This window comes from Phlebotomus papatasi, chromosome 3 (assembly GCF_024763615.1).
Source record: "Phlebotomus papatasi isolate M1 chromosome 3, Ppap_2.1, whole genome shotgun sequence".
Classification (NCBI taxonomy): Eukaryota; Metazoa; Arthropoda; class Insecta; order Diptera; family Psychodidae; genus Phlebotomus; species Phlebotomus papatasi.
In genome coordinates this window covers 27,230,529-27,242,195 of record NC_077224.1, presented here as the reverse complement: position 1 = coordinate 27,242,195, position 11,667 = coordinate 27,230,529, and the positions used below count along the sequence as shown (strand labels likewise).

The 11,667-nt window shown below is 35.4% G+C and overlaps 2 protein-coding genes across 3 annotated transcripts in view; both read left to right on the top strand.

Moving 5' to 3' along the window:
* The first annotated feature begins 1,617 nt into the window (after nt 1-1,617).
* Nucleotides 1,618-2,681, top strand: LOC129807413 (BOS complex subunit TMEM147). Its single transcript, XM_055856661.1, has 2 exons — nt 1,618-1,875; nt 1,977-2,681. The coding sequence occupies exons 1-2, from the start codon at nt 1,799-1,801 to the stop codon at nt 2,575-2,577; spliced, it is 678 nt and encodes a 225-aa protein (XP_055712636.1). The 5' UTR covers nt 1,618-1,798; the 3' UTR covers nt 2,578-2,681.
* An 88-nt stretch (nt 2,682-2,769) lies between these two features.
* Nucleotides 2,770-11,667, top strand: part of LOC129807412 (ubiquitin-conjugating enzyme E2Q-like protein CG4502) — a 52,597-nt gene continuing 43,699 nt past the window's right edge. The window contains exon 1 of one of the 2 annotated variants that reach the window (XM_055856660.1): nt 2,770-2,984. The gene's annotated coding sequence lies outside the window, so the exon portion shown is untranslated. Of the gene's footprint in view, nt 2,985-8,327; nt 8,450-11,667 lie in introns of those variants that run through there. The other variant, XM_055856659.1, reaches the window with a different exon arrangement.

Genomic DNA, 11,667 nt, shown 5'->3' with positions numbered 1-11,667 from the left:
AAAGAATAACGGATTGATAACGTAAGGTAAAGTACCCTTTATTCGACCGGTTCCTCTATTCGACCGGTAGATTTATTTATTCAATTTAATTATATTTGCTATAATATTTTGTGTATGATCTAACATTAATAGGTCAATTATTCTTTAAATAATACGAATCAGTGACAAATTCATAGAAATTGATGAAATTCACCATCAAATATTCAAAAATTGACCCACCGGTCGAATAGAGGAACCCGGTCGAGTAAGGGTACTTTACCTTACAAAGCTCAAACTTCTCCCCATCGCACGGACAAGCAGAGGCAAAGTGCCAAAACGAGGTCGAGAAATCTGAGTGATCGAGTTTTGAAAAGCTTTCAATGATGCATTTTGATGGACGATGAAACTGTCGTAAAAGGTGAATTTACTCAGTTACCCGGCCAACAGTTTTACACGGCGAAGATCCGTAGGGGTGTATCCAGCAAGTACAGGTTCAAAGAATACGACAAGTTCCCGAAGAAATAAGTGGTTTGGATGGCAATCTGCTCTTGTGAACGTCGTAGCGAATAATTTGTCATGACAGGGACGATGAACGCGGATATCCACATTAAAGAGTGCCTCCAAAAACGAATTTTACCACTGTATCAAAGCCACGACATCCCTCCCTCCTCTATTTTGGCCTGATTTGGCATCATGTCATTACGCGAAAGCCACCCTGGAATGGTTTTCCAACAACAATGTCAAATATGTAGATAAGAAGGTCAAGCCGCCCTGCACTCCAGAAGTCCGCCCCATTGAGAAATACTGGGGAATTTTGAAAGGAGACTTGAAGAAGAAGGCTAATCCAGCCAAAGATTTGCAGGACTTCACACGAAAGTGGTAGGAAGTCGTCAGAGATCGTGGGGACGACCTTGTCCAGAGCCTTATGAGGGGAGTAAAGAAGATGGTGCGAGATTTCGTGGAGAAACCGCTTGAATAAAAAACCATAAAGTGGTTTTGAATCACAATCAAATACCCGTTCAAGAAATATAAATAGTATTTTTATATGTGCTTTAGTTTTTTAATGAGAGTCATTTGTCTTGTTAGCATCTAAATCCGGGAAAAGTTTTATAATTATTCTAATTATAAGTGCGAATTGGTTAGTTTAGCAAAGGTTACGACGCTGGACGGTTTAGGAGAAGTAGTAAAAAGAAAGTGTTCACATATTCATTCAACTTTGAATTACAGTGCCTGCTATATAATCCGGATCGGCGTAATCCGGAAGAGTTCTCGACGGTTACATAAAATAATTTTGAGGTTATGTATTCATGCCTGTTCACCAATGAAAATTAATTATCTTGTGAAGTTTTTGTTTAATAAATGAAGTATAATAGCATAGAATTGTCTAATTATGTCTGTGTAAGCTTCTTTAAAACTTTTATTCTAATTCTACAGAAAAAAATCTTGTATTATGTTTTCTAGACGTTGAACAAATTCAAAAAATACATCCAGATAACGAGGCGGACATCTGTCATATTGTCTCCCAATCATCCGAATTACAAAGCGAGCATATTGTAATAAATCATTATTTTTAGTCTTTTTAGTTATTATTATTATTGAGTTTCCCATACTAATACTTGAATAGTAAAAGACGTAAAAGAGAATGAGCCGAGCAGGCCGAGCAGCATGACGCCAGTCGGGCAAAATATCCAGTCAGTCCGAATCCGGATTGTCCCACTGTCCCACGTCTTGACATCGTGAGTGAGTTGTGTGAGTGTGAGTGCGGTCCTGAGTTTTTTCTAAATTAAATTAGAAGAAAATTGTGAAAAATCTTGTGAAAATGACCCTGTATCACTTTGGGAATTGCTTAGCCCTAATCTATGTTCCTTACTATTTGACCTACAAGTACTCTGGACTGTAAGTACAGCATAAAAACCTTCTGAAAATTAATCAAATGTGAAAATGAGGTTATGTCAGTTTGAAAATAAATCATATTTTTCTTATTTTCCTTTTCTTAGATCTGAGTATGGGGCTTTCTGGAAGTGCATCCAAGCTGGTGCAATATACGCTTTTACCCAGCTCTGCAAAATGCTCGCTCTAGCCACTTTCTTCCCGGACACTGAAACCATCTCTTCTCCGGGAGAATTTAGTGCCCTTGCAGAATTTCTGAGATGTTCGGTGGATATTGCCGACCTTATGGGGCTCACCCTCGTGCTGTCACGAATACCCGGAAAGGGGCACAGCAAGTTGATTACAGCAGGATTGGGTTGGGCAACAGCAGAGCTCTTCCTGTCTCGAGCCCTTATGCTCTGGGTGGGAGCTCGTGGAGCTGAATTCAGTTGGATTTATATTCAAAAGTGCTTGGAATCCAATATTCTCCTGGTGCAACATCTCACTACATCTACCCTCCTCTGGCTCTTCTCACGCCATGATCTCGACAAGAAGTTCGTACCTGTCGTCACATTTCTCATTGTAGCTACCACTTACAAAGGTCTCTGGCTCGATGGCATCCTCCACATTCTGCATCTTGGTCCCTGGGTTTGTCTTGCCTTCAAGGCGCTCATTACCTGCTGCATGGGTGTTACTGCAGCCTCAATAATTCCGGCTGTAGCCTCGTGAAGAGTTTCCTAGGAAATATTCTGGATTTGTAAGGCAATTCCCAAGGAAATATTTCAGTTTTTGGTTAAGTGAATAAAATAAATTAAACTAAAAATCTATAAAAATCCCTATTTTTCTTTAGTTTTTATTTTAATAAAAAAAGCGCAATTTACATTCCCGCCATAAACGATTTTCCTGAAATTTCCGCAAGTAGGCGCTGCGCGAATAAGAGCTGACCTCAGTGAAATTTTTGTTTTGCAGGCGGTTTTTCGTTTTTCATCTCTCGCAACAAAGAAAAACGCATTTTTCGTGCTCCTCTGGTCAATCTAATCTTTGGCTGCGTGATGTGACGCATTTGTTGTTCATCTGGTCCAGAGAAACTGCAAAAAACGAGCAATCAACAAATGTGATAAAGAGAAATTGCAAAGGTCAGTGCAACCTAACCTCAATTGTACTATTCCTTTTACTTCTATATTTAGGATGCAAAAAAAGCACAAAAGACTGTGCAAACTGGCAAAATTTCTGTATATTAATAATAGAATAACGGCATACAGCCAGATTATTGATTGCGATTGAGAATTTGGGTAAGATTTTTGAGGCTCGCTTGCATAACTTTCATTGCATCCGGAAGGTATTCCCAGCTGACGATTGCTTGGATTTGTAGCACAATTTTTCGGATTTTGGCAATACTTCCAAAGAGAAATAAATATTTGTATAATAAATTAGAATCTGGGAAATACCCACGAAAAAAAACCGTAAAGTAAGATTTCTGAGAAGCCTGGGAAAGGTCAGACTTTAGATTTGCCAGGTTGATTCAGAAGAATTAAAAATCCCCGTGAAGATTGTCTCCACTTTCACTGTGATTGCTGTCTCCACTAGGCAAACCCTCCAGACATCTCTTTCTCACCCATTTGGGTAACTCTCTTCAATCTAAAAAGTATCGTCAAATTGTCCAAATATCATCTCCAAAGGGATTATGTGATCAGAACATCAAGTACCTTCAATTATCTTCCGGTCTCTAGCCTTAATACATTTTCCAAAATTGAGGACAATAGCCCCAAAGAAATATTGTTTCAATTTTCCTCATTATCATTCAATCCTGAAGAAATGGCAGCTATTGCTATCATTCCGGATTGTATTTTTTTTTTTTTATAATTATTGTATAAAGATATTTTATATTTTTTAGGTCATGAGATTTGTTTATCAATTCTATAAGACTAACGGCGTTATCACACTTGCACATTAAAATTTTAATGTGATTCACATTAATTGTGGCTTGTGAGCGTCTAAATATGGTATTTGTGTCTTTGAGTTACTTAATATTTGGGGTTTTTCTATTTATTGATAAAGAAGTGGACTTGGCCTGCAAAAATAAGTTTAAATTTACCTAAAGCATAAATATTTTTCACATTAAAAAATTAAAGAGAAAATCGCATTAATTTTTCGCATTAATGTTATAAATTAATTTATATCAAATTTTGCGGGCCAAGTCTACCTTTTTATCAACAAATAGATCAAATTTTGAATATAAAATGATTCAAACACACAAATTACACATTTGGACTCTCACCAGCGACAATTAATGTGAATAATTTAAATTTTAATGTGTAAGTGTGATAACACAGTAAGAAGAGATCCGCCCACGAAAAAAAGTCACGCCCACTTAATTTTATTTTTATTAATATATTTCAGCGAGCAAATCTTAATTTTTAAGCCTCATTTACACATTTTTAATAAGCGATATCGTCATAGAAAACTTTTTTTTTTGAATACATCACCCCATTAAGTTTTTGGAAAAGTTAGACAATGCTAAAAATTTTAGGGAATTCATAAAAAAACATAAATATTCTCGCTTTCTTTTACCGGTACAGGAGGTCCCGGGATTATGTATATTTTCGAGACCGATGAAAATCGCGCGAAAATTACATATATACTCGGGAGATTTCTTTCGAATAAGTTATAGAAACGCTGTAAAGGCGTCTTTTATACGGGGGGATTTCGAAATGGACCCCACTGTGCTATGCACCGGTGAGTCTCGGCAAATCTCCCCTAGTGGTTCATTCCTGAGTTAAATTTCCTCCACCCTCTGTTATAAATTCTCCAAGTGTGCTCTAACTAAAATAGATAGTCTGGAAGACTTTCTATTTTATTTCGAAACGTTTCAAACGTCAATCACACAGTGTTTTACAATCAAAGAATTTGTGAAAGAGTGGTAAAATTAATATTTATGCCTGGTGACGAACACTTTATAAGGAAGAGGAGATTGGGCATCCATCCCCATCCTCTATATCAAAACCGTGCTACCGCAGGATTTTATCCCAATATTGTTGCTAAATTAAGAAAATATTCTAAGTTTTTATTTTTCTATAAATCAATTTTATTTTATTTAACTATTTCTTTATTTCTATTTAATGATGTCTAGTTAACAATTCGACCATATTAAGAAGATTAAACGATACATTCAGAAAAGTGATCCATACCGTGCCCCTATTTCACAAGCTTTTCGACTCTTGATAACTTTGAAAATAGTTTAATTGAAAATTATTTAAAACCATTTGAAATGTCAAAATATTCGAACAAATAAACAAATGGAACTCTCGAAGAGGGAGATTTTAAGCGCCAAAAGATAGGCAAAAATGCACCGGTCTAAAGCTCAGTGAGGGACTTTTCTGAAAAAATGGTGGTTTCGAAATAAAATGCCCCCGCTTAGATGCTCCCAAAATGTGCAAATTATATTTGGCGCCAATTTTTCGGGCTATTTTCAGAGTTTATAAGAAGTTGATTTCAAATTTACCGCCTCAAAAAAATTTCATACATTTAGGGGTATTTCAAAAATGATTTCGCAAATTAGCTCCTAGTCGTAGGCAAAGATCCATAGATATGTTTACATAAACCTTTTTATGCATAATCCCGATGTGCATAATCCCGGGACCCCCTGTATTCCTTTTTAACGTTTTGGTCTATAAAATTATTTTTTCCAGTCTAATCGATTTTGTACAACTGCAAAAAGGGGTGGCGAAGTATCCCAGGCTTTGTGAAATGCTCGAACTCATGATACTTAACCTCAAAACTTTTCGCATCATTTACCATTTACCGGTTCTCAATCAATTTAAACCGATTTGTAAGCTACTCAGAAGATCCTCGAAAATTGTTTTAAAATTAATAGAATTAATTTTCGGATAAAAATTAGTTATCGGCTATGAACCGGTTTATTACCGATTCAGAACCGATTGGAACCAGTTCAGTTTTTTAGGAGAATTCAAAGACCTTTCCAACGAGCCGAAACATGACCCCATTTGTTTGATAAATGAGCCCTCTAGTGTCTTTTTAACCTTTGACCTTGAAAAACCATTATTATAGGAATGATTCAATGGTATTTTCGCATATGGCCAAATGTTCGCCTGGGTAATCTCTCTGCTAACGATCCTTGGGTCGACTTATGGAGGGTTCCCCGAAGGTCCCAAGTCTCTATCTCTTACCGTTTGGCTTCTAGAGTTGACAGCCGGACGGACAGACGGACAAATAGCGTGACGACATTTCTCAGAAATCGTCTGAGATGTGTATTTTTGTTGGCAAAAGTGGTTTCCGGGGGAGGAAGATGGAAATTTGGGAGGGGGGTGGAAAAATAGAGGGGATTACACTCAGTCCCGGGATTATGCACATTTTCAGCAATGCCCAACGCACAATAACTTTTGCTTTGTAAACATGTTTTTGACATTTCAATGAGAGTGAGTGAGATCTAGATCTAGTCATCTCGCTCACGCTCATGGGAAATTTTGAAAACATATTTACAAACAAAAGTTATTGTGCGTTGGGCATAAAAGTAGTCGTAACAAAAATATTCAACTGTTTAAAAGGAATGCATTAACAAACAGTATCCTTTGGCCAGAGTTCTTCAATTAATTTTTAGAATATTTAAAATTTTTACCTATATAAAAGAAATTAAAGTTTTATTCTGAAAAATAAACATAATGTTTTCGAATTTTCCGTATCACAGAATAGTATGCATTCGGGCGTATTTCAAAAATGATTTCATAAATTGACTCCCAATGGTAGGCAAATTTGCATAATTGTATGTGCATAATTCCGTGAGGTGGATAATCCTGATGGACTTAATGCCGGGACTGAGTGTATTGTTCTCTCCGTGGAGTTCGACCAGTAAAAAATAAAAAAAAATTAAACAATTTTGTAAGTCAATTGAAACTGGTCTGTACTTATGAAACTGAAACAAAGGATTGTAAAGTTTTTATGAGAATTACTGATTTACACGATGATTTGTATGACGAGTAAGTTACGTCAATTGCTGATCCAAATAACAGTATGAATTGCTACTTAAAGGCCACTACCGCTGCTACACACTAGGAACAATTTCTTTAAAAAAATGCTTTTTTAAAGAAAATTTCCCTTATCATTTTGGGCAGAAACGTCAAATTTTTTTTAAATGGGCAATTTTTGACGAAAATTGCTTCTAGTGTGTAGACGCCATAAAATCAAATTTATTTATTTTCTATAAAAAAGAATTGGTAGGATTATGTTGATGATTTTTGTTGTTTCGAAAGTTTTGACGAAATCCAGTGCAGTGGTCAACCTACACCTTACTTTAATTAGGCATGTCATGAATGTTTAACCTATCACTACAAATTGTCAGGCGTGACAATAAGCGTATATGCACTGAGAAAAAAAAGAGGGTGCGATTAACATTTTTTCCTCAGAAATTTAACACTTTTTAGGTGTAAAAATATATCAACATTTTTTAATGTTAATTTTACACCTTTTAAAGGGTAAAATTAACATGAAAAAGGGTAACTTTAACCCCTAATACACCTAAAAAGGGTAATATTTACACCGATTTTGGATCAATATTGCAGGGTAAAATTAAAATTTCCGGAATGTTATTTTAACTTTTTCGGATTTCTCTTCAGTGTAAGGAATATAGAGAAAAAAATGAATTGTTCGAAGCTTGACTCGTCCGAAGGTAGCGCGCTTTCCCCTACCGGGTTCGAATTCCATTTAGATCAGCTAAATTTTTTTGTCATGAAAGACCTTCGAATCATATTCAATGAACTTCAAAGCCCTAAGTTTTATAAAGCTAGGGATTGATAAGGCATTATCGGGGTTTGGATAGCAGAGGAAATTCTGCCCCGGCTTCCTCTATTATTTATTTCTTGATTAAAAAAAAAATAATTATGCTTATTCGCAAATTTCACGGGAAAGTGTGTTATACAGGGAGTTCCGGCTTAAGTGAAAACGGATTGAAAGAATTTGATATGAATTGCCTACTATTGGGATCTCCTTTATAAAATAATATTTGAAATGCCCCTGAATATATGCAATTTTTTTCGATTTTGCTGTAAATTCGAGATGCACTTCTTGTGAACCATTGGTGCTGAAAATGAGCTGTAAAAATTGGCGCCGAAAATGTTTGCATACATCACGGCGTTTCCGTAACTCATTCCAAAGATATCTCCTGCAGGTATACAATTTTTCTGTGTCACTGTAGTGAATTACGGGTTTCTTTCGGTCCAGAATATTTCATTTAAGGCGGAACTCTCCGAACTCCCTGTATGTAGTTCCTCTAAGGAATGTGCAAATTATCTTGGTCAACAATTGAATCAATTGTTCAGCAATGTTATTAGGCTTTATCTGGGATTTTCTATTGATTTTCATTGGCAATGTTGGGACTGGATGTCTCTGTTACGCTTACGGGCAATTTGGTGGCTCTTCTCTTTTCGCACTCAGCTCTAAGGGGCAACAACACGACGCGAGAAATACTCGATTTTTAGTTTTTTGGTGTCTCTGGCCGTGTCAACAGCGTTAAAATTGTCTCTTGGCCAATTGAGAAGAGGGGCAGTTAAAAGAAGAGGCAAACCAGAGGATGCCCAAGTAAAATTGTGTGAGTCACTTAAAGACATTTTTGTGCTTATTGTGACAGAATTTGTTGCTTGAATTGCTGTTTAAAGAAGCGGAAGGTGGTTGTTTTTTAGCTCAGTTAAATTTCCCAGGATAGAAAGATGCATAAATTTTAGGGAGTGGAAAGATTTTGGGGATTTTCATTATAATTCTTTTCTGGATTTTTTTTTGGTGTTAAATGAAACCAATGGAATTAGCTTTTTGTTCTTGGTTAATTATTTTGATATTTGTGTGTATAATATCTTGAAAGGAGCTAGCAAAGTTTTCTTTTAAGAAAATCATACTTTTTCCAACTGTATGGAGAAAAAAAAGTTCAGTCTTGGAGTTCATCCCTCTGGCAATATGTGTCTATTTTTAGCTCAAATCTCCACCCACCTAGCATTTTCTTTCGTCCCTTTTATCACGCTCTTTTCTCCTCTTATTTCCCAATCAACAGACAGAGAGAGAGTGTAAAGGGAAATTAGCAAGAAAACCACATATCATAAAATAAGTACCTCAAGGGAATAAACTATCTTCCAATTTCTGGGGTCAAACAACTACACGTATTACATAAAAAAAAAGTGCTCACAAGTGCGTCTTTCTGAATTTTCATGCAAAAGTTATCTTCTTCATCTCAATTTTTATGTAGGTTGGGTCAGTTAGAAGAGATAAAATCCAATCCTTGGAAAATTGGCACTAAAACGATGCACTAAAAGCCAAATGGATATGTTGTCTCTCGTGATCAGTGCGTTAGAAATGAGATGAGGCTATACTGAAGAAGATGAGGATGGAAAAAAATGGGTGGGACAATGTGGAGCAAGTGTCTCAATTGTATGGTCAGAAGAAATTCCCAAAAATTTATAGAGTGGAAATTATATTGTGGTCATGTAGTGGTCGTTTTTTTGTGTATGGCGTCTGAATGTGTTATTATTGAAAATGAAAGAAAGATTGGGAATTAAGGATTACCACATTTACCGGACAAGAAGAACAAATGAATACCTCTAATCCCTCTAACTAAAATAAAACCCTGGAAATTCATATTCTAAAAATGATACAAAAAACATTTATTTGTGCATATGAAATTGTTTTTATATTGTTCAGAAAAAAAAGCATTTTATAGAAAAAAGGCGGTTGCAGATTATCCTAAAACTAAACTTTGCGGTATGCTCGAATGCTCGAAATACAAAAAAATTGCTGACATAGGATTTTCTTCTATTTTGTTTTTTTTACTGGTTCACCGGTTTATAACTGGTTTGACCCGATTCCTGGTTAATATAATAAAAAACTTACCTAAAATCGTATAATGTGGTTTCACTCTGACCACAATTAATTATTTATTGATAACACTCGCGATCTATAGTAATGAGGGAGGCGACTTTGTATCCTACTACCCGAGCACACAATGTCACGCTCTCTACCTCATCACTTTTCACTTCTACATCCTAGCACGGTCACCGAGAGAATGATCGGGCTCTCTCACAAAAACTACCCCTAAGTGACAAAGTGCTCGAATAGCCGGATCCGCCGGAGGAGGGCACCACTGGTACCAATTCAAATGGGATTCCTAAGAGGGGTTATTCAACGGTGCCAGAGAGTGATTCCACAATAAAAAAATTTAATATCAGAGAACAGTGAATTATCGGTTTGTTTATTACCGGTCCATAATTAGCTGATATTGGACTTGTTCAGTTGTTGATTTGCACCCCAAATTACGGACACTCCTATGTTATCTGTAAAAAATCTCAATTATCATAAGCTTATCTGGGCTTAAAGTGTGCCAAATTCCGGCCAGCTTGCAATTCCGACCACCTTTTTTGTTCCTCGAATTTTCATGAATTTTTAGTTTTTACATACTCCAGAGATTATTCAATGCAAAAGAATAACAAAAAATGTAGCTACGACAAATGAGATGACGTGAAAAAGGCATTTGAAGAACTCCTGAAGGGCAAGGAACTATAACAGTGAAGGTGGCCGAAATAGGGCACCAAAGCTATGTCTAAATTTTTATTCATTTTAAAATGTATTAAGAATGATTTTAAAGTAAATAAAGACGATAAACTGTCTACAAGGTTCTAAGCAATACTCCTTAAGTAGAAGGAATGAAAAAAAATCAATTTCTATTAAAGATATTACATTTCAAACTTGAGACTTTGGCGCTTGCATGCAACTATGCCGAAATTTGGCACACTTACCCTATACCTTTTTAATAGTCTGAGTACAGAATACCAATAAAAGAAAAAGATAGTTCATTAAAATCGGTTAATAAACGTTAGATATAGAGTCCGGTCAATTTCGATATTAGTAAGGGACGGGGAACATTGAGGACACATTGATACATTGGGAATGGATAGACCTATTATTAGAAAGATCTCATAACCTTAGTTACAATAAACTCAAACGTTCATCGAAATCGCTTTGTAAACACCGTAAATACGGTCAAGATATTTCTGATTATAGCTCAGGTCAGGGAATATCGAGGGAAGAGTGCGACACATCGTTGAAAAGGTTTCGATCTCAGCTACAACATATAAAAAATTTAAAGATAAAACATCGTCTAGTTTTCGAAATATTCGACATCGGATTTTCGAAAATCTATTTTTCGATTAATCGAAAACAAAGTCGGACATAATGGCAAAATGTATGTATGAAATAGGTAAAAAACCAATTGTTGTATGTTTGTATACGTTAAAATAGTCATTGGTATTCTCTCCTTTATCTCCTTTATCACTTGAGGAATATTAAGTTGTCAAAAAGTTCCAGGGCGCACTTATTAATAATTCAAGAACTATACCGAAAATTTAAATAAAATTCTTTGATCTTTTCTTAACAACTTCCATAAGATACAGAGAGAGCGACTACTCTCATATATTAAGATTACGAATCCAATGCATGCAATGAATTTTCAATTATAAGTCACTCTTGATTGCAAAATAACGAATTTTGCTTTTTAGACTTCCCAAAAATCACAAAATCAAGATTAATAAACATTTAATGGAAAATTGAAATGTTTATTTGATTTTTTTTTTAAATCAAGTTTTAGGGGAAATGCTTCTAATTTTGTCCAGTTTCTTATTTTGGACACTTTGAGGATAACATTGGACACTAAAAATAAATTGATTAAAATGATGGATTTTTATTCCAATATTTGATGAATAATGAATTCTATCTAAATATTTGTTCTTTTTGGAATATTTTAACACTAAATACGTTAAAATTTGAATA